General features: G+C 41.2%; 1 protein-coding gene across 1 annotated transcript in view; it reads right to left on the bottom strand.

The window, feature by feature from the left end:
- Positions 1 to 2499: 2499 nt before the first annotated feature.
- Positions 2500 to 23401, bottom strand: part of LOC120517718 (SH3 and cysteine-rich domain-containing protein 2-like) — a 44040-nt gene continuing 23138 nt past the window's right edge. Inside the window, exons 2-11 of the mRNA XM_039740174.1 lie at positions 16613 to 16925; positions 16433 to 16530; positions 14821 to 14902; positions 14622 to 14734; positions 14316 to 14370; positions 12523 to 12569; positions 12325 to 12413; positions 10627 to 10678; positions 4601 to 4738; positions 2500 to 4525 (exon numbers count right to left, since the gene is read on the bottom strand). Coding sequence (XP_039596108.1) covers positions 4427 to 4525; positions 4601 to 4738; positions 10627 to 10678; positions 12325 to 12413; positions 12523 to 12569; positions 14316 to 14370; positions 14622 to 14734; positions 14821 to 14902; positions 16433 to 16530; positions 16613 to 16925 — 1086 coding nt within the window. The 3' untranslated portion in view covers positions 2500 to 4426. The remainder of the gene's footprint in view (positions 4526 to 4600; positions 4739 to 10626; positions 10679 to 12324; positions 12414 to 12522; positions 12570 to 14315; positions 14371 to 14621; positions 14735 to 14820; positions 14903 to 16432; positions 16531 to 16612; positions 16926 to 23401) is intronic.

Here is a 23401-nt window from a genome sequence, read left to right on the forward strand (position 1 = left end):
CACTTAGAATTATGGCTGCTGTGATGTGATAGTGTATAAATTGCCATTTTCCAATAAGATACTGTATTTGACGCCACAGTTCATGTTTTATAAAATATTCCTTCACTCTTTCGATAAATCAAATTAGGACTAATGAGAAAAGAAACTATACTAGAGCAAATATTGCTTTTCAGTCATGCACTTTGCTTTGGTGAGCACCAGGATTTTCTCAAGAGTAAAACCTGGCCAATAAAATTACATCAAGTGAAGATGAGGAAAAGGGAATTTTACACGACTCACAAAATAGACTATACAAATTGACTTGGTCAGAAAGCCAATATTTGAGTGGGGAGAGCTAATGCACCTTGAGTTAGGTTTCCTTACGATTCACTGGGGCAGAAATCTCTTATGACAAAGAAATCTCTTATGAGTGAATGTCAGCAAACATCCCCAACAAGAGATCAGGAACACCCTTAGCTCTTGAAAATTCCTGTGTAAGAAAACAAGAGAAAAGCAAATAAGACTCGTGAAAAGGTCACTTGCAAAGGAATCAAGTCTGACTGACCCTTAAAGAAACAATCGGGCTTATATAATAAGCAAGTGACAGATACAAGACCTCTAGTGAGACGTACAAATTGGCAAAACAGAAAAAAATCATTCCTATGTTACTTAACAAAAAAGAGTATGGTGGAAGATCTGGAATCTATTTGTCACAGAAAAGAAAGTCTCCTTTTTTAATAAATAACTACTGTGAACAAAAATTTTTATGTTGACATTTATACACTACTGACCATTGGAACAAAATATCTTACATAATGACTTTTCAAGAATATGTTGATGTATTTTTGAGGAACCTGCAATGCAGTGTCTACTGGGAGAAACTGATTTTTGTGAACATACTGCAATGAGTTAATCAGTGGGAATAGTTGCCATCTTTCCATACCATCAAAATCCAGGCTAAGCAAAGTTATTCAAAATTCCAGAAACTGAAATTGTATGGCTAATTTGGTTCCTGGGATCGGCATTGGGGTGGAGAGGTTAGAGCTGCTGCCTCACAAGCCTGTTACTGGTTACTTGTTTGAAGTCTGCAGATTTTCCCTGTATTGTCCTCCTACATTCCCAAAGAAATGTGTGTCAGGTTAACTGGCGATTCTAAAATGTCCCTCTGTTGGTGTCTGTATGAGAAAGTCCTCCAATGCACTGTTGTCAGGTCCTGTCCTGGGTTGTTTACTGCCTTGATCTTGCTTAAAACAGTGTAGAGTAAAAATCTAAAGTTAAACAAGTGTGTAAAAAGCACCAAAAAGAAAAATGCATATTGCTTGTACTTTGGACATATCTTCTACATGGATAAGTACAACAAGATGATTTGATTACAATTGATGCAATAAATGCTCAAGGGAGCCTTCTTTCTTGAAATGAAATATCACCTAGAACCAAACTGCCACTAGGGTTCTGGTTCCTGATTTTAGTGAAAAAGCAGTATTAGTCTCAAAAACTTGGAAACTATTGACTGCACAGAAATTAGTCATAAATGAGAGACATGGAGATACATTACCACTTGGGGCAACATTTCCATTGAGGAACCATGAATTCACTGAATGCAGAAAATGTGACACCTAAAATTTAACAATGGCTGAAAGAACGAAGTCCTCCAGATGAAGTCTGGAGGGCATGTTTCACTGACACCAAAGAGACACAAACACCAAAAGCCCTGCAAACTTTGGAATTTAAAGTTCTCTAAGAATAGATCTCCTGCAAGAGATATGAAATCCACTGACCACAAAAAACAAAAGTTTCAGTTAAGAGTCCTGGGATTAAAAACCTCCCTGGAAACAAACCAGGATTTAACTGATCACTATGGAATAATGAACCAGATAATGAGGAACCTGGAACCAGATGAGTGGGAACAAAATCTCTTGTGGGGGAACCAGAAACCAACATCTACATACATGATAAGCTTGCAACCAGATAACTGCTTAAAAAACAAAATAGCTTGTGCAGTACCAGGAGGCAAACTGTCCTGAGAGAAACGTGGACCCACTAGGAACAGTCATTCATGTGACAGCCCTGGTGTAAAACAATTGTTATAAACAATATTTCCTGCGAGAAACATGGAATCCTCTGATCAGTGAAAAGTTAAAGTCTGTTATGACACAGACATAAAGCCCACTAAGCATTGATGACAAATTCTGCTGTTACAGCCTTGAAAAAATTGTGACCCGACATTTGCGCGCCGACAAAATAGCGCCGATTAAAACATGCCGTCAAAATCGCGCCGACAAAATCGCCCCGACAAAATCGCGAAAGTTTTATTAAATATGAATTACAAGTTTAAAGCATATATAATAATGTTTATTTTAGAAGTTAATATTGTGAGACGCGGCATGCCATCAGCACGGCACGCAGATAGTCCTTAAGATCACGCCCTGCATATGTAGGAAGAATTGCAGCAAGGGTGTCCCACTCTCTTGGCCTCTTTCGCGGTTTTGTCGGCACGCATTTGTCGAAAACCAGTTAGCGGGTTTGTCGGCGCTCATTTGTCTGTCGCGGTTTTGTCGGGGCGCATATGTCTATCGCGCTTTTGTCGGTGAACCGAAAAAATAACAACTGAAACTGCTGTGAATGATCTAGAATGAAATAAGCGCTGGAAAGAAAAGTTCTTGTATTTGACATCCCGTTTTGAAAAGATGTTTCATCCAAAACCTACAGGTGCTTGTGTCTGTCTCCTGCTTACCGCAATAACATAAATGTTCAGATGTTTGCCTATGGTCAAGTTCTTACTGACCTCTGCATCTTTGAATTTCTTGGATCAAACTGGGAGACGCATGGAATCAAAATCATGCAGGCAGGTGCAACATGCTGCTGGGTTAGAACAATTTTAGTAGAGCCGAGAATATAGATAAATGAAGCAAGGAAAGTTTCCGAATATGAGGAGGTTTGTTTTAAAGAATGCTACAAAATGAGTTACAAGGAATAAAGCTCAATACTTAGCAATGTGACCACCATTTGCATGCTTGACAATTGGAAAGCCAAAGATAATGTGGTAGATGGACATAGCCAAACTAGACAAGCATGCTGGAACACCACAACCTGACGCTACAAAATATATGGAATCCATTTGTCACCAGTAATAAATTATACCTGGCCTCACCTGTCTCAGTTTCATGTCCTCACACAGAGAAGCTGGCCTGAAACCCAGGACCTCTGAGTCATTAACCAGCAGCTTATCTAGTTAGAGCTAAAGGGAAGTCACTCCCCAAACTGAGCCAGAGAGCTTATGATTTCTACTGCAATTGGGACAGTATCAAATTAAAGAGCTGGCAGGCACACTCTCTCAATCTCGATATGTCACCAGCAAGAAATTGCTCAGTACCGTGATCCTTTCTATTTCACATTCTCACACGGAGAAGCTGTCCACAAACCTGAGGCCTTATCCGCTTATGCCAAAGGCAGATCCTTTTGTATGGTGGCAGGAAAGGCCTACATGTAATCCAAATTCCCCAAGTTTGAGTTCTGCCACTGCTGTTCCCTAAGGGAGGACAAGTATGTGAAAGGAGGATGCTGCCCTGAGTGAGTTCTGGAGCAGGGACAAATGGTATCATGACCTTGATTCACTTGAGGAAGGGGTGAGTGTCACAGGAAGGCTGAGAGAGAGACAGCCTACAGTTGCGTAAGAGGCACCCTCAAAGACAGAAGCTCAAATTGTGCCAAAGGAGAACTCCTTTGGGGGTTGTGTTGCCCTGAGAAAATTCCTGAGCAGACACATCATTGATCATCGAGGTTATCTTGTGACGGACTTGGAACTGTGTGAACCTCTGTGAAAAACCTGAAATGCACTAACTGCTGGGTTGAACTAATGTTAGAACTGGAAAAATCACTGTTCACAGAGAGGAAATGTAGAGTTGCAAATCAGCTGCAAGTGTTTTTGTTTTGTGTTATGATGGCAAGAAGAACATTTCAGTTGCAAAAAGATGTGCTAGTGCAGTAAGAGAGCCTAGTAATCGTCACTTTACAATGTACACAACTTTCTATAATGCATGCTGCCTTGCAGACACCCAAGATGAGTACACACTGCCACAAACATGTTTCTGTCTTGCAAGGAAAACACAATACTAGTTTTTCCATCCCTCTTTGTAAGAACTGGAGAATGGCAATTTAAATAAATTACTGCCATCAAAAACATTTCCTGCACCCCTGTGCCTATACTATAATAATCAACACTGAACAACATTAACACAGCCTAGTGAGTGAGGGGGCTGTTCTTTTGCTAATGTCCGATTGAAAATTGATGGTTGAGGTATTGGGAAATGCTGTCAGTGCACGGCTTTCTTTGAGGAGATCCATACTTGGGGTGCTGCTGAAGACTGAGGTCGTCCAGGTGAGCAGGCAGTAGATTGCAATGGCTTTAGTCACAACATCATCTTGAATATGCAAGATCATCCAGACCTCAGATCTCGTCTAATGAGTCTGTGGGTACAAGACCCCGTTTCTTTCCACTGCTCACTTTCACAAAGCCATCAGTTTCATCCCCCTTGCCAACGCAAATCTGAGGACACAGAAACAGACATCAGCGCTGCTGCAGTTCAACACACACATGCATCTTCATTTCAATTTGACTCACCTGACTCTCCTTGATGCTCAGCTGGCCCAGGTCCCGGTTGCCCTGAAAAGATTGTGTCACCTTCCACACCTTTTCACCTGGCCTCACTCTCTGGACAAAATTTGCAGGGAAGTAACCCTCTTTGTCTATGCTCTTCCCCTTTTAAGAAGACAAAAATGGTTACAGGGAGTGCCAGTATTGATTACAGAACCAGGAACCCTCTTAATCCAACTCAGGGACATGGGGAGGACTGGACAGTGCAGAAATCACACTCGCACATGCACTTCACCAGTTTAAAGCCACCAGTTAAACTTGCCTTTGTGTCTTTGAGGTTGTGGGGATACAACATATGCAAACAAAAGGAGAAAGTTGAAACTCCACATGGATAATGACTGGACAGCACACTCTATCTGTGAGGTAGCAGCACTACCTATCATCATGCCACTATGCTGTTCGTGACTTTTGTAATTTATTAATATTTATGAGAAGCGGTAATTCAAAAAAAAGTACTAGTTATTACAAGTATTACTGGTGAGTGGTTATTATATATAGGATCTTGCAAATAAACAGCAGCTATAGTGTAGGAAGGCAGAATGACAAAGCCGTTAAAGAACTGGACACCAAATAACAAAGTAGTCAGTTCAGCCTCCACTTCTGACTCACTGTGAGACACTGGATAAGCCACTCACTCTCCCTGCCTGTGCTCCAGTTATAAAAACGGAAGTAAACAACTGCACAATGTATGCATACTTGTAAAGTGTTGTAGAATGGTGTTTACTATTTATAGCTGCTGTATACATTTTACATGTATTTGTTTGACAGATGCTTTTATCCAAAGCAACTTACAAAAGAGGTAAACATAATTGAGTAACATTAGCCTAGGGCTGTAAAGTACCCAACAGATAACTTTTAAAGGTAAGAGATGGTTGTTGAGTACTTTATACAGTTACTGTATGTAGGAGATGATAAGTTCATTTAATGTCATTGCATTTATAATGCTAAGTAGTTGGATATTCAATTTCATTTTTATATAGCATGCAGTAATATATAGACAGAGTCGAGCCTTGTTCAGGGTTGGTTCCTGGCTTGATTTGGCATGGAGAATCTCCAGCCTCACCACAAGTCTGCATTAGAGTATGCAGCTGAGAAAATAAATGAGTGAATAAATAATGGCCATATTAAAACAATGGTACATTAAACATTCGTGTAGTGTCTGAGCAGAATGTTCGTCCTTTTAGAGACGGCGAGACAAGTGATGACGTTAGGCTGGTAAAAATAATTGTTTGCTTACATTTAAAAGGTCACTGCTGAGAATGTCATAAGAGAAATGCATCAGAAAAGGCAACGACAGGAAAAATCTCACAAAAACAAGGCAAGGAGTCAAATGCAACCTTTGCCTACAAAACTAAAGAAGGTGAACGGGTGACTTTGCAGAAATCCAAAACAGAAGTGTCAAAGCATTTAGAGACAAACCCCATCTGTCTGACTATAATTAGAGCGATGTACCCAAAAAACAAAAAAAGAAAAACATAAGAACATACATTATACCACATGGGTCTAAGAGTTTCAATACAGTTTTTATATATATAGTGCATCACGGCACATCACTTTTTCCACATTTTGTTATGTTACAGCCTTATTCCAAAATGGATTAAATTAATTTTTTTCCTCAGAATTCTACACACAACACCCCATAATGACAACATGAAAAAAGTTTACTTGAGGTTTTTGCAAATTTGTTAAAAATAAAAAATTGAGAAAGCACATGTACATAAGTATTCACAGCCTTTGCCATGAAGCTCCAAATTGAGCTCAGGTTCATCCTGTTTCCTCTGATCATCCTTGAGATGTTTCTGCAGCTTAATTGGAGTCCACCTGTGGTAAATTCAGTTGATGTGACATGATTTGGAAAGGCACACACCTGTCTATAGAAGGTCCCACAGTTGACAGTTCATGTCAGAGCACAAACCAAGCATGAAGTCAAAGTAATTGTCTGTAGACCTCAGAGACAGGATTGGGGAAGGTTACAGAACATTTCTGCTGCTTTGAAGGTCCCAATAGCACAGTGACCTCCGTCATCCGTAAGTGGAAGAAGTTCAAAACCACCAGGACTCTTCCTAGAGCTGGCCGGCCATCTAAACTGAGCGATCGGGGGAGAAGGGCCTTAGTCAGGGAGGTGACCAAGAACCCGATGGTCACTCTGTCAGAGCTCCAGAGGTCCTCTGTGGAGAGAGGAGAACCTTCCAGAAGGACAACCATCTCTGCAGCAATCCACCAATCAGGCCTGTATAGTAGAGTGGCCAGATAGAAGCCACTCCTTAGTAAAAGGCACATGGCAGCCCGCCTGGAGTTTACCAAAAGGCACCTGAAAGACTCTCAGACCATGAGAAACAAAATTCTCTGGTCTGATGAGACAAAGATCAAACTCTTTGGTGTGAATGCCAGGCGTCACGTTTGGAGGAAACCAGGCACCGCTCATCACCAGGCCAATACCATCCCTACAGTGAAGCATGGTGGTGGCAGCATCATGCTGTGGGGGGCAGGAACTGGGAGACTAGTCAGGATAAAGGGAAAGATGACTGCAGCAATGTACAGAGACATCCTGGATGAAGACCTGCTCCAGAGCGCTCTTGACCTCAGACTGGGGCGACGGTTCATCTTTCAGCAGGACAACGACCCTAAGCACACAGCCAAGATATCAAAGGAGTGGCTTCAGGACAACTCTATGAATGTCCTTGAGTGGCCCAGCCAGAGCCCAGACTTGAATCTGATTGAACATCTCTGGAGAGATCTTAAAATGGCTGTGCAGCGACGCTTCCCATCCAACCTGATGGAGCTTGAGAGGTGCTGCAAAGAGGAATGGGCGAAACTGGCCAAGGATAGGTGTGCCAAGCTTGTGGCATCATATTCAAAAAGACTTGAGGCTGGAATTGCTGCCAAAGGTGCGTTGACGAAGTATTGAGCAAAGGCTGTGAATACTTATGTACATGGGATTTCTCATTTTTTTTATTTTTAATAAATTTGCAAAAACCTCAAGTAAGCTTTTTTCACGATGTCATTATGGGGTGTTGTGTGTAGAATTCTGAGGAAAAAAAAATTAATTTAATCCATTTTGGAATAAGGCTGTAACATAACAAAATGTGGAAAAAGTGATGTGCTGTGAATACTTTCCGGATGCATTATATATTATTTATATATATACTGTATATTTATACACACACACACAGAATGAATCATATACATCCAAAAAGTCAATTTTACAATGGTAATTACTGTGTTAATTGCTATTTGTTGCTGTCCTGAAATGTCAACAGAATCATATCCTCACACTCACAGATAGTCATTGTTGAAAAAGTGGTGAACTTGTATCCAGTTGTGCTAACATAAGTACAGCTGTTGAAACTTAAAGTTAAAATTTTATCCTGTTGCAATACTTTTGGACTCTTTCGGTACCGTGTCTCTTTGGAGAACCCTTGGGTACCGCTGGTTTGACTTTATGTTGAACGAGTGGTTGTCCCAAATGAAGCACATTACCTGAATTGTGAGGGAGCATCAGTTATGGTACTACGGCCATGTTGCACAATTCTCCGAGGGTGATTTGGCTCGCAAGATCCTCATTGTTGAGGACCTGAGTGGCTGGACCATGCCAAGGGGACGCCCACATAACACCTGGCTATGGCAGATAGATGGTCATTCCCAGAGGGTGGAGCTGGACCATCTTTCTGCCTGGGGGCAGACATTTAACATTTGGTTAAAGTCAATAGCTTCCTAGTATTTTACAATGCCGATGACTGTGCCAAATTTAGTTTAGATTGGGTGATTTGTTTTTTGAGTTATCATGTCTGAGGGATCAACCAATAGACAGACATTACTCCAAAAGTGTATTCAGGGATGCTTAAAAAGTATAAATCTGTTGAAAATGTGAAGTTAAAATTTTGACCCTAACACACAATATATTGTACATCACCTCTGATATGTTTGTTAAAAGTAAGTAAGGACGACTCAGAACTGAAGTGGAGATATCATTTTATCTTAGTGAAATTGTGTATGCATGTAAAATACTATAGCAGCAAGTTTACTGATTGCACGGTCAACCATTAACTGGCTAGTAAGGCCTTTGATGTACTGTATGCTTGTGTGAGGAATTTTTATGCCCTGTTAACTAATTATAGTGATTATTGTTTTCTCTTTTTGAAGAGTGACTAATGAGAATTTCAAGTGACTTGTTTTTTTAAGCACTGATTAGATAGTAGTGATCAATTATTTCTGAAACAGTGATCCAGTGGGGTCTGCATTGAGTCTATTACTGGTGGCCATGCCAGTGAGAGACACCCACCGACATCTCACTAGATCAAGAGTTCCCAAAGTGGTCAATATCGACCCCCTGGGGTCGATTTGAACTTTCTAGGGGTTGAAATTTGGGGGTTGACAACAGCAGAAATAGACCCCCTTACTACTGCTATTTGTTTGTTACTTCAAAATATCTATGATTCCAATAGGCACCTAATTAAGAAGTAAAAAAAAAAAAACACTTTATTGATAAAAACACATTACATACCAAACTTGTGAACGAAAAGGCAAAATGTGTTATTAAAAGAGTCACACGTAAGAAAGCATGAAAATACATGTAGCACAAACATGTCTGTGCATCGTCTTATTGAACATATCAAAGCAAGTGCGGACATGAAAAACCATTGCATGTCCGCACTTGCTCGCGGTGGCCGAGACAATGGATATTCGATATTAGCAGAATCTATCAGTCTTCTACGGTCATGCTTTCATAAAACACTATAAATTGGTTCGTTTGATGTGCCATGTACTTATTTGTGATTTGAACTTTGAATATAATTATTTATTGAGGAGCAGTACTACGAAAAAGAAAATCAGAGGACACAGTTTATTTATTCGAGTTTGAACAAAAATCTTCTGTTTCAAGTACGTACATACTTTATTGGTTTTTTTTTATCACAGGGGCTGTCGAAATTGTTTGTTAATAATAGTTTTTATTTCTTCAGATAATATTATAACTGAACCAAAAAAGAAATGCAGACAGTATAGCTTGGACTAGTTGTACTTATTTTGAATTTACATATTTATTTCATAAATGTCAAAAATATTAAAAAACTCATTTTTTGCTTTAATTTTCGTTAGTGCAGGTTTTGATATTAAATGCTGCACAAGATAATGCCATACTTTTATCTTTTTCAATCATTAACTACAAGTGATTAAAATGAAAAGTTTGATATCTAGTGAAATATTTAATATCGAGTACTGTACAATTTATTAATTTGAGTATGTAAAATAAATGACTAGGGGGTCGACGGTTTTAAAAGTTTTTGGTAAACAGGTCTGCGGCCGAAAAAAGCTTGGAAACTCTTGCACTGTGTCAAAGGGCTCTTATTGATCTGGTGCAGGCGCCGCTCAAATTTGATCTCTTCCAGGATCAGCAGGTCTCCTTCCACTCATCACTAAGTGTAAAGTCAGCAACTATACAGAGAAACTTAAACTCTCTCTCTTTTTTGCATGTAAACTCTTATCATTTGTTTTTTGTTTTACCACAGCTTGTGACTTTAATCAGAAAACGCAGTTCAGGATCACCTTACAACTGGCACAACCCACAATGGACTCATCAGTCCAAGTTATAAGTTATGTGTGCTTGCTAACTATGACACGAGACTGCATGTTTGTTAGATATGTGAATTTCAGCGAAAGCGTGACATGAACTTCTCCTTGTGTATGTAGAAGTTGCAACTGGGTTTTAAATGTTTAAAATAAAGTTACTTTTTCATAAGTGCCAGTTGCATTTGCTAATATAACTCACTGCTGCAGATCAATCACTGAAGATTAGCCTGCCCTACATTATCTGCTGCTCAACACCAGTAGGGCAATCAACTACAACTTGCATTCATGTCTCAGAGGTTACATCATTGAGCTTCAATCCTTGTTCTGTTATTGGCTTTAAAAAAATAATCTTTGTTCCTAAAATGAAATATTCAAGCGAAGATGCATGTATTTTTTTTTTTCAGGCTGTGGTGAGAGAAACTTACCTTCCACCAGTCCTCGTTGGAATCATCTGTCACCTGCACTCGGTCTCCTGGCCTGCAATAGAAAAAATACATCCAGCATTGGTAATTACCATTTATTTTCTATACATTCTTGGCCATTTTTGTGGATGGAAAGCAACCCTGGGTAGGACACGTTGTCCATCATGACACAATTCAATCTGTACAGCTCTAAGAAGATGGTGGATCTGAGATGATCAGGTTTCTGTTGTTCCACATCAAAGTGATTGTTCTAGGCCAGTCATCTTTATATATAATACGCTACCGTGGCTGTTCATTTGTCTGTACAGGATTCTAAATCACCTGTAGCTCGCAAACCGTTTGACCTATTGACCTGAAATTTCGTACACATATACTACGAGATGTCTACTATATACTTTTGGGGTGATGATTGACCTCCAAGGATATTCCTCTTTATATTTTTATTTTATTTTTTTGTAGAATCATCTCTCAGCAGCAGCCAGCAGGGAGGCCATGTGGCACATGCGTACGGACGCCGTTCTCATCCCTCCCACCTTCCCCGTCACTTCCCCTACCTCTTCATAGCTTAAATCATTCTCGAGGAAGATTGAAGACTTAAGTGCCAGCTTAAGAGAAAAATGAAAGAAAACGTACTAAGTAATTGCTACACAAACACTGACTTAATGAGTTTTAACGCAAAAAAATGACAACGGAAGAAGAGAAGAAGCGGGCTGCTAGGGTGGAGAAAAGAAGAGCTGCTCAGGAAGCAGCAAGCGCATCAACCTCTGAGCAAACGAATGCTAAACGTACAGAGAAAGGAGGACGAAAACTAGAAATGCTCAAGTCAAGTGTATTCAGTGCATGTTATCGTGCAGTGCGCCATTAGTGGTTATAAATAAATTTGATAGGGGATTCAGATCAGGTAGTGACATTCCCTAATCTGAGAAAAATGAATGCTCTTTGTTTGTTAGTCAGGAAAACACACACATAATCCTCCAAGCTTGGAGCAAAAAAATAAATAAATAAATAAAAATACCGTAATTTAAATTTCTAAGGTAAGAAGATTATGATTTTTTGAAAATGTGGCATATGTGTTCATGCACAAACTCCCTGCTTTATGATGTTAAAAACCAGCTTTAAAGCTGATGGTTTGAAAGAGAATGGCTGCCCTGAATGACAACTTTGACAAGGTTCAAGGAAAAATAAAAAAAAAACAATGATATCAGATTCTTTGTGGGGGGGATACCTATGTAAATAAGGGAAGGATATGCCCATCCCACACAGAGGACAGCTAGGGATCACCAAATATGTCAATGTTTTTAAAAGCTGTCGACAGCCATTTTGCTCTGTCCCACTGTGAAGCCATTCACACACACTTAATTTGGTGGAGAGCTTTTTCTTGTCCATGCCATCTCCATACTGCCTAGCGGGTTTTCAAGCACTTGGTCATCTCACAGAACAATGAAATACAAATCAAGTCCACACCTTGATCTGAAGTTTATCACTAAATACTGTCCTCATGTCATCCCTTCCCCATTCCTCCAAAAGGGCTTTGGATCAAGGTCAATTCCTTGCAGATGTTCACAGTTGGTTTTTAAAACTTACTTAGCCTGCATGACATTTCTACCCAATTTCTATCAAAGAACTTAAAACACTTAAGAACCTCAGCCTAGGAAAGCTTTAGAGCTGAGCAATCAAATGTGAATAGCCATAAACACTTACTGCAGTTCCAGGTCATTCTGCTCCTGTGGAATGAATTTGTACAGTGCCACATAGGTATGCATGGGATGCACCTCAATCCGCCTTGGAGTCTGGAAGAAGGAGACACAGTTAAGAGAAACAGCAGAGGAAAAGAAAATAGCTTGATCAATTTCATGTCAAGTAAATGAAGAGAATAAATCAACTAATTACAGTACATACCTTCACGATGACCCTGTCCCCTGGCTCTGTCTTCTCATTTTCTGCTGCTGTTGAATGAGGGGAAGAGAGCAGAATAAGACATCTGGAATTACAATGAAGCTTACAGACTGCACACAAACCTCCTCCAGAGGGAGACAAGGGTGGTGAACCAGTGGAATGGCACGGACTCAACTTTGTTTGGGGTCTGTGTGTGGCATTTGCCAGGTGTCACTTAATGGTGTCACTAGAGTCTTTAGACAGTGTAGAGAATTAGTGTCTTGATTAATGGTGACTGAGAATCACTTACATTTGTGGAAATGGCTACAGGTTACTTATTCTCTTGGCTTGATGTTGGCTGGACATCAATTACTGTCTTTAGGGGGTACACATAGGGTGTCATTTACTTTATTCTTGTGGCACTGTATAGTTGTCACTTAGTTCCTTCTTTTTATAATGGCTGGGCATAACTTACTGTTTCTGTGGTGCCACTGGCTGGGCATCACTTAGTGTTTTTATGAGGAGATGGCAAGATGTCACTATAGATATCCTTGTGGCACTGGCTAGTTGTCACTTTTTGTTTCTGTTTGATGGCCGAGTAGGCATAACTCAGAGGCTTTTGTGTTGTAGGCAGGATGTCAATTAATGGATGTTTGTGGCACCGGGTAGATGTCATTTTGTGCCTCTGTGTGACACTGGCTGGATAGCAGTCTCAGCTGGCTGGGATTCACCGATTATACTACATTTTATGGGTACATTAACAATTTCAAAATCAGGGTATATTATAACCAGGTGCAATTTTCTTTTCTTTTCTTTTCTTTTTTTTTTTTTAAACAATTGGAGATCATACAGAGTGGCAGATTCACATTGCTACCTTGTAGCTTAAAGTCCAACACTCTAGTCACTGGCTAGTTGTCACTTTGTGTTTCTGTTTGCTGGATGAGCAGGCAGCACTTAGAGTCTTGTGTATTGCAGGCAGGATATCAATTAATGATTGTGGCACTGGTTAGTTGTCATTTCGTGCCTCTACTATACTTCTCTTGTGAAATGCCTTGCTGTCTCTTAATGTCTATGTGTGCCATTAGTTAGATTTCTCTTAATGCCTCTTTGTGGAACTGCCTGAGGGTCACTTACAGTTTCTGTTTGCTGCTGTCTGGCCATTACTTGGCACCTCCAGGTCACCTGGTGTCTCTGTGGGGAGTTACCTGACTGGCATTTGTTCTTTGTCACTTACTACACTTATATGGGACCTTCTAGGTGTGCCTTATTGTTTATGCATAATATTTGCTTTGGTGTTTCCTCACAGTAAGGATTATGTTACACTTATTTCCCCTCTCAGTCATTAAAGTCTGATTTTTGATTCTCTTGCCAGAATCAAAGTGAATGTTTATGTGAACAAACAATAAATAAAAGTGGGCATAATTCAAGTAAACTTCATCTGGACTTGAATGGTACATGCAACATCATGGACCTTCAGAATGTTAACATTGTCACGGGTTGTGATTGGCTGACCTATAAAAGTAGTGGGAGTCTTCAGTGAGCTTCACGTTCCCATTCAATTTTTTAGAAGAAAGACTGGCAGAGAGAAGATAACCTGAAGTATTGGCAGCTGCTGGGCATCAGTTAGTGTCTATATGTGGCTCCTGCTTGGTGTCACTTAGTTTTTTTTTCTGTTTAGCACCTAATAGATACCTCATAGTGCCTCTACTGCTTGCTGCATGTGTCACAGTAGTATGACTCCTGATATGCCCTGACTCATTGTTGTAGGCCTTTTGACCTCACAGGAGGTCAGCAGAGTGCTGCAGTGCCAAACTTACCAAATACACTATCATGCTGGCCTTCCTCCTCTGCTGGACTTTCTTCTCTGTCACCCTACAAATAATCACATCTACAGTCAGAAACCAGAATATCACTCCCCTGCATCCCCCATGTCACTTGATTTTTAAATGTACTACAAGCCTTTTTGGTCAACTTGAAATACCATTCGCCTGATTCCTCCCCCACCTTCCCACACCAGCGGTTTTAGTCTTCTGGTCTTCTACCTCCACATGAGTACACTGTAAGCTGGCTCAGCGTTCTTCACTGTAAGAGATATTGCCACTTGTGCAGTGGCTCATCCTAACCTGGCTCCGAGTAGGCGATTCAGACACACTGCTAAAGCTTGAGCGACTCATCTGTGCAAGGGAAGTCCCATAACGCAGGGTCTCATATACGGGGTCCACACGTCCTTTTCCTCCTGTAGGGAATATCACCACACAAACACGCCATGTTAGATCAGCCAATGGTCTTTCAGCATTCCCACCACACCAATGTTATTCTTACCAGCAGGTGGCGCCTCCTTCACAACTTCCAACTGGTCATTAACAAGCAAAGGAGAACTGAAGTTTCTCTTGAATGCCCCTGACTAAGAGAAAATTTCAGTGAGAACCCATTGCAATTATTGATGCCCTAATCACTTCCAGTAAATTCTCAGTACAGAGCAGCCTTTGACCTTTTCCTCAGTTTGTTTCCATATTTGTTTTGCAACACGAAACTTGCCAGTTGCACATATTTTAGCAATGAAGGGGTGAAGAAGAAGGGTGGCCTTCATCATTGCCAGTAGTGCCTCCAGTCATTTACCCTGCTGGTTTGAGACTTTCTCTCTGTAATGTCTATCTTGTCATCTATTTAAATATCCTCGACCCCCTAGTAGTTAATAAGGCAGAAGCAAATTTTCTCTCCCTCCCTGAAGTCAGATCTTGATCGATCAGGGCACTTCACTTCTTACTGATCAATACTATGTGCGTGAGCAGAGCCTGTAATGAAGTAAACAGTTCTGTGCACGTGTCCTTCAGTCACCTGCTTACAGCCACTCTTAGTCTTTGTCACCTGGGGTATCTGCAAACATGGCAGAGCCATTCTCGTTGTTACTTAGATCTGTGGACTCCCACCCTCAATGTCACCCAGATCACAGGCCCTGCTGTATTGCCAATATGCCCTGTTATCTCCCAGGTTTCCTGCCTTCCTCAGTTTCCTCTTCTCCATCTCATGTCACTTTGCTGCTTTGTTGCACCTTTTCTGTTGTCCTTAATCAGTTTGTCATGTGTCTTGTCCTCAGTGTCGCAGATGTCTCTTGCCATGTCAGTTTTCCATCAGTGTCACCCTGCTCTTCTGCTTCTCATTATTTTGCTCCTGTCATGTACCTCTACATTACCCAGTATTCCCAGCTAGTTCCCGAATTGCCACCAATATTCAGGGCTGCTGCCATCTAGCTTCCTGGGGGGAATGAACAGCTAGTCCTTCCCTATCCATTCATCCTGGCCAGGGAAGGTATTGCAAATATGTTTGCTTGGGACGCCTGTGCGTCTGTCTGGGGCTTCCTGTCTGGGTAAGGAATCTTCTTCTCTGTCTGGGCTGTCTATCCATCCCCTTGGGAAGTCCCGTTTGGGTATGGTCCCTTTCCCTTCTTTGGTCGGGATGCCTGACTGACCTCTTGAAGCCTCTCATCTGGGCAAGGAGCCATTCCCCTTCCTGGTCAGGATGCCTGTCCAACCCATGTGGCACTGACACCCACTATCCCCTTCTTAGATTCATCTAATTATCCTTTGCCCTTCTTAACACAATCCTGCTGTTCTTTCTTGGTTTCACCCGGCCCTCCTTAGTGTGACACAGTTGTATTCTGCTCTTCTTCATGTAGGACCTGCTGCACCTCAAATTTTCATTCTGTTGCTTTCCTACTTTTCCTAAGGCACATGCTATTGTCCCTAGGCCAGCCTACTTAATTTCACCTAATTATCTTCTACAATGTCATCTGGCTGTCCTGCTGCAACACCTTATTGTCACTTTATTGTCACTTCTGTCCCTCATCCATGTCAACCAGCTCTAATGCCTGTGAGTTATCATTTTAGTGGCATGGCTAATTCACTCCTTCTTGCAGAATAGAAAGCCACCTTACCGTTTTACCACTGCACAGCTGTTGGGACAGTTCTGAAGAACACCACAAGTGGGCGCCAAGTTTGCAGCTCTTACAGCGCAGTCCCTGCTTGGAATTCCCTAAAATAAAATAAATGAATTAGACATGCGGGACAAGGACAGAGCAGAGAAGCCCTGGGCTCCCGGTCGGAGAGTGACGCACCTACAATCATATGTTTGCAGAGCTGGCAGTAGGTGGGCTTGCGGAACACATGCTCTTGAAAGTAGTGGGTCTGCTGTGGGCGTGCTGGCGCTGGGGCTCTGGCCAAGAGGGCTGGACTGGGACTGGGCGACGGCGGGTCAGGGTAAGATGAGGGTGAGTTCTCTGGAGGAGGAGGAGGAGGAGGAGAAAGGGGCGATACAGCAATGAGTTCGCTGGCAAGTTTGATTTCACTGTTGGCACGCTGGAAGAAGTTCTCCACACTTTTGCTGCGGATCATCTTCTTGAAGGACAGAGAGCGTTTTAGTCTTTGTAGCTATGAGGAAAAAATAAGTCAAGAAAAGAAATAAGGACCAGAGTACCATGAGCGGGCAGAGCTTAACCATTATGTGCTGCTTTTGTGTGTCTTTTAGTTTAAACTCGAGCATTCTTCTCAACAAAATATTAAAAGAACTTGATGTCTTTATATGCTTGATTTTAATGGAAAGCCTAACGCTTTTAGGATTTGGACCCTTTAAAATGACATTTTTTGGCTTATGTCACATGTGCTAGATGGGAATATATAAGTAGCATAAATTATTTGAACCCTTGTCCTTTCAGGATATACACAAATATGTGTGAAGCTTGCATCTCTAAATTGAGATAACAGGGTTTGTTGGATAACAGAGCACAGTGAGAAAGCTGCGAATTAATTGTGATCTTAAAAAATATTAAACATTGACTATATAGGAACGTATTCTCATATCAAATCTTTGTTCTCTCTCTCTCTCTCTCTTTCTTATGGTAGCTGTAGTCCCATGATTGGCCCATGTAATGTTCCATGACCCTGTAATGGAGAAAATGGGTTCAGAAAATGGATAGATGATTTATTTATTCTCGAGGATTTTCCTTATAATGCAGGGAATTTTACAATTAGTGGCATTCATTTAGTACTCAAGCTCGTGTTGCTAGCAAAAGTCAGAAGTGTCTCAAGAAATGAGGCTCCTTTATATCAAGAACAAAACAAGTCTTTTTAGTTTTCTTGCTTTATAGTCATTCTGGTATATATGTATTTATTTATCAACCTATTTACAGTGTATATTTATTTAAAGAGCTTAAGGAAAATGCCACATTTCTCCCTGGAGTCAAATAAAGATCTATTTATCTGTCTGTTATATAGTGCCTTTCATATCTGTCTATCTATTTATCTACTGTATCTCTTATATAGTGCCTTTCAAATCTATTTTATAGTGCCTTTCATATCTGTCTATCTATCTATCTTATAGTGCCTTTCATATCTGTCTATCTATTTATCTACTGTATTTCTTATATAGTGCCTTTCAAATCTATCTCTCTCTAGCTATATATAGGGCAGGTGTCCAAATATCTCTTTCAGAGTCAGCGTCTTTGCTTCTACTACATGACCAGCCTTTGACATCAGTATTGCTAAGCTGTGAAATGCTTTGTAGACTGCTGGTTCGTGCTATAAAGTTAAGGAGTGATTATTTGGTGAATAGCACCAGTGACACATCACACTTTAAATCTGTTTGCTTTTTTAACTTTTGCTGCTTCACAGCACTTTGACTCCCTGCTTGGGTTACCCCTTTGTGATTTGACATGTTTTCCCTGAGTTTATGTGAGTTTCTTCTAGCTTCCTCCCACATTTCAAAGACATGCTGTTAGGTCTCTTTTTTAAGTTTTTACTGGCCCAGTGGGTTTACTCTGTGATTAACCAGCATTATAGTTATGGCTGGTACAAGACTTCTGTTACAGATGCTTGCAGTGTATTAAAAAAAATCCAAAAAGAGTTATCTATTTCTGCATTGTTGTTACACCATCAGAGAACAGAGGGACAGTACGGTGGTTTTCCAGGTTCAGAAATCTCTGATTTACAGGATGTGATGTCCTCCTCTTCCATCTCTTTAGCAGACACTGAGTGAGAGGAGAGCATTGTCAGACCAAGCACCATATAAGTGCAGCAAATGCAGTTTTGTGAGTGCTGCCCCAGATCAAGGTAGAGAAGAGGGAGCTAAATCCTCAGACTTTACTTTAGATTCGTTAGTCAGTCTGTTTTCCCATCCCCTCTAGTCACGATGTCTAGGTAGCCATCAAAAGAATGAGATAATGAGCACAAGCGTCTGAAATGAGGTTTCTAGCAGGGTTGCTGTGCTAACTGTCTGTAAAAGGATGAAGGACCCAGTAGCTTGACTTAATGAACTCAATAGTATACATTTTCCCAGTTTGCCATGTATTGGTTAAAGGTCTGCTTGGGGTACCTAAGAAATAGGGAGGGGACAGTTCAGATTTTGGGATGCCCCTGTTATAATTTATAATTCACAACCTCTCAAGAGAAATGTTTTAGAAGAAAAATATATTACCTCTCAAAATACCTCCCACCGTCACCTGATCTACAACACCCGGTATTTCAAAATGAAGCAGCACGTCTGGTGTTCAACATGCCAAGGTGGGCACTGTCACTTCTGTCTTCAGATCAACTTATTAAGTTCAAATCTTTAATGCTTGCCTACAGAGTAGTCAGTATGTCTGCACCTTGTGACAGATAGGAGGCAGTATTGCTCCCTTGAACCCCTGTCCAAGACTCCAGACACCAAATAAAAGTCCAAAAGTAGACTATATTTATTAACAACAGTGCACAAAGCACCCTCCTCTCCCCAATACTCATTAATATACTCACAACAATCACAATAAACAACCCACCACCCCCAGATGCGTTGCCCTCCTACCACCCAGCGCAGCTCGCCGTCTGGGAGCTCCCACAATCCTTTTATAGTCCCTGACCTGGAAGTGTTCCAATCCCCAGTCCATGTGATCTTCTATCACTTCCGGGTCAGATCAAAAGTTCTTTTCTTCACCCCGGAAGCACGTCATTCCCCTTGTCCATGTGACTCGGATGTACTTCCAGGGCGTAGGTTAAATAAACACTTTTCCTCCCTGCAGCGCCTTCTAGCGGCCCCTGTGGTATCCAGCAGGGCTGCAAAGGAAATCTCCAATCTCCATAATTCCCTGCTGGCATTCGGGGCACCTCCATGCTGCAAGAAGGGCTCCATCTGGCGGGCTGGGGGTGAATGGCCGGCCATATTGCACAACCTACATATATGGAGACACTTGGGAGGTCCTATGCTCCTTCTCATCCACTCAGATCTGCTGTTGAATGGCACTTTGGATAAAAGTGTCTGCTAAGCAAAAAAATGTAACTTCTAAATCACACCCCCAAATCAGATGCATATACATAAATGGAGAAGGCATCAGTGGATTGCATTAGTGATTCAGCAGGACATGCGTAGAAGAGAAGAGAATGAGGTTTCCAAAAATTGAGGAGACAGCAAGAGAAAAAGCTATAAGTCCATCTTGAGACTCAAGGGTTGGCAGAGAAAGATCTGAAAGTCTAGTGTGATGATGCATGCCACCCATCAACTGTATTAGAAGGTGTAATACAGAAAGGGTTGTAGCAAAGCTGATTTTGTCCATATTTTTTCATATAATGCCTTGCACGTTACGCTGTACGTCAGAGCTGTGTTATAGTTTTGTGCTGGGACTTTGCAGCAAATGGCGCCACGAGTGTGTGTCGGCCCTGTGATGGACTGGCACCTTTGCTACAGATAGCTCCTGCTTTTCGCCCAGTGTGGCTGCAATAGGCTGTGGCTCTCGTGACCCTTAACAGGATTAAGCCACGTAAGGGAGTTACGTTGTTAGTTAATTTTCTTCCTGTTTTGTCCCATGGTAGCTGACAAGGGAAATCTGAAGAGGACAAAGTGAGCCTGAGCAACAACAGACAAAATGCTTAACACTCCACCAGATACTAACCAGATTTTTTTCCTTTCTTCTTGGTGTAGTTGCTCATAGCTCATGTCTTCTATTATGAGGCCTCCAAGATATGCCCTCTCACTGACTGCCACGCTCACTCTGTCACTTAGAAATCACAAGGGTAGGCAGTGTGGCCTGCTGACGAAGGTGTTGGGCTGTGAACCACATAGCTGCTGGTTCAGCCTCCATCACTGACTCATTTTGCGACCCAAAGTGAGTCACGTTATACCAAATAAAGGGCAGGGGAGTGTGGGATGCACAGAGTGACTACAGTGGTAGAAAGTGCACGGTCAACTGATCAGAGTTTATTTACTATAGTGCCTTTAATATCTTCCCACCATATGAAATGTGATATAATGTGTCATGCAAAAAGAGCTTAAAACTGGCACTGTATGCATACATATAGGAAGTGTGGTGCAAGACTTGGCACTTTAACCAATAAAGCTGCCAGTTATATTTCTACTGTGGCCCTGAGAAAGTGTTTAATTTACCAGTTATCCCAATATAGACATATAAAAATAATTTTACCGTGCTGCCAGTTACATTCCCAGTATGGCCCTGAGCAAATGTTTCATTTACCAGTGATCTCAATAGAAATATAAAAAATAATTTTACTGTACTTGCTTCACAGCATACAGTACTGGTCACTGCGGCAATGTTCTATATACTGTACTGTAAAATAAAGTTTGCTTCATAGATTTTTCCTTAAAAATTTAAATCAGGTTTGCTGTTGTACTATAATTAATTAAAAGAGGTTTTTGATGGATTTGATTAATAGTCAAATAGTCAATTGAGAAACAATTGCTATGTAAACCCCAAGGATGCCAGTTCAGCAGCATGTCAGTCACTTAACCTGTTGAGGCCCCCACTGCAGACCTAAGGAAACAGCTGTAGTCTACCTGCAGAGCTCCCAGGGTGGTGTTCTGTGGGATAAGATCCATCCATCCATCCATCCATTATCCAACCTGCCAGGGTGGTGTCCTCTGGGGTAAGATCCATCCATCCATTATCCAACCTGCCAGGGTGGTGTCCTCTGGGGTAAGATCCATCCATCCATTATCCAACCTGCCAGGGTGGTGTCCTCTGGGGTAAGATACATCCATCCATCCATTATCTAACCTGCTATATCCTAACTACAGGGTCACAGGGGTCTGCTGGAGCCAATCCCAGCCAACACAGAACGCAAGGTAGGAAACAAACCCTGGGCAGGGCACACACACTAGGGGCAATTTAGAATCGCCAACGCACCTAACCTTCATGTCTTTGGGAGGAAACCCATGCAGACACAGGGAGAACATGCAAACTCCACGCAGGGAGGGCCCGGAAAGCGAACCTGGGTCTCCTAATTGTGCGGCAGCAGCGCTACCCACTGTGCCACCATGCCGCTTCTGGGGTAAGATGCTGTATAAAATATGGATTGCATGACTAATATTTCTTTTGCATTTCAGACACAGACGCTGTTGTAATTAGCAGGTGTTCGATGCTTCATTTAATGGTGAGTAGTGCCTCCTAGTGGTTAATTCACTAGATCTTAATATAATGTATGTGTTTTAGGGATCTTTGACTCTCATACAACACAAGGGGAGAAAACAGTTGTGCTGTATGTGTAAAGTTCATCGGGGTGCTGTTTACTGTGGCGAGTCACTGCATAAAATATAGATTATTGATTATTTTTTCATGTACATTTTAATCCACGTTTCATAGTAATTTATTCTTTTAGGTAGCTTTTGCTTGGGCATTGCACTGCACAACAGAAGTATGAAGAACAACAACAGCATTTATTTCTGTAGCATGTTTTCATACAAATGATGTAGCTTAAAGTACTTTACAAGATGAAGAAAGAAAAAAAGAAAAAAAAAAATGGCAATGCTAATTAACAAAGAATAAAATAAGGTCTGATGGTCAGGGAGAACAAAGAGAATAAAACAAAAAACTCCAGACACAATCTCACTGTACACATAGCGCTTACTGGGCTGGCGATTACTGTGGTAACAAAATGTAAAATAAAGATTGCTTTACTGTTTTTACATTAAGGCAACATTATTATTGAAACAGGGCTTCGTGGCTTAAGTTAGTAGTCATATCCTGACTAGAGCTGCTGATTAGCTGTACAGACTGCATCTCTGTTGTTAGTCATTAGCACTAAAACATAAGTAACATGATAGTTATAATTGGATACTAACCCTCACCTATTCTGTTTCTCTTCTCGGTACTCAAATGTGGCACTTGGTGCCACGGCCCACCTGCCAAGTTGTTTTGCCTGCCTGTGGTAAAGTCATCCCTGATGGAGGATCGCAGGAATCGTGGGAAAGAGGGGTCCTTTCATTGGATTGGCTGGCCCAACACGGTTTCAGCTATGGAATGGCCAAATGGGGGAGACAGCTTGATGGATGAGGTCTCCGGGACCTTAAAAATATCAAAATCTTATTATATGATATCATCTACTGTTAAATTCTGCTTCGTACTTCTAACATTTTTATTTTTATGCTGTATTGAGGATTTATTCTGTTCTGTGTATTGTATTGTATTGTATTGAGCTCCTTTTCTTTTTGACACCCACTGCACGCACAACCTACCTGGAAAGGGGTCTCTCTTTGAATTGCCTTTCCCGAGGTTTCTTCCATTTTTCCCTACAAGGTTTTTTTGGGAGTTTTTCCTTGTCTTCTTAGAGATTCAAGACTGGGGGGCTGTCAAGAGGCAGGGACTGTTAAATCCCATTGCGGCACTTCCTGTGTGATTTTGGGCTATACAAAAATAAACTGTACTGTATTGTATTGTAGTCAGTGTAGCCCCTAGTGTATAAGGCACTGGACTGTAAAACATTAGGACAGTGGCATATTGCCTGCCACTAACTCTGTATGACCTTAACCAAATTATCTAATGTGTGATGGGAAAAATTAGGGAACAAATGTACTGCCCTTATAGTGGTGCTAATAACTGTGTTCTCTATGGCAGGATGCTATACACAATAAGGACTGTTGGTTTTTT

Source organism: Polypterus senegalus, chromosome 17 (genome assembly GCF_016835505.1).
Source record: "Polypterus senegalus isolate Bchr_013 chromosome 17, ASM1683550v1, whole genome shotgun sequence".
Lineage (NCBI taxonomy): Eukaryota > Metazoa > Chordata > Cladistia > Polypteriformes > Polypteridae > Polypterus > Polypterus senegalus.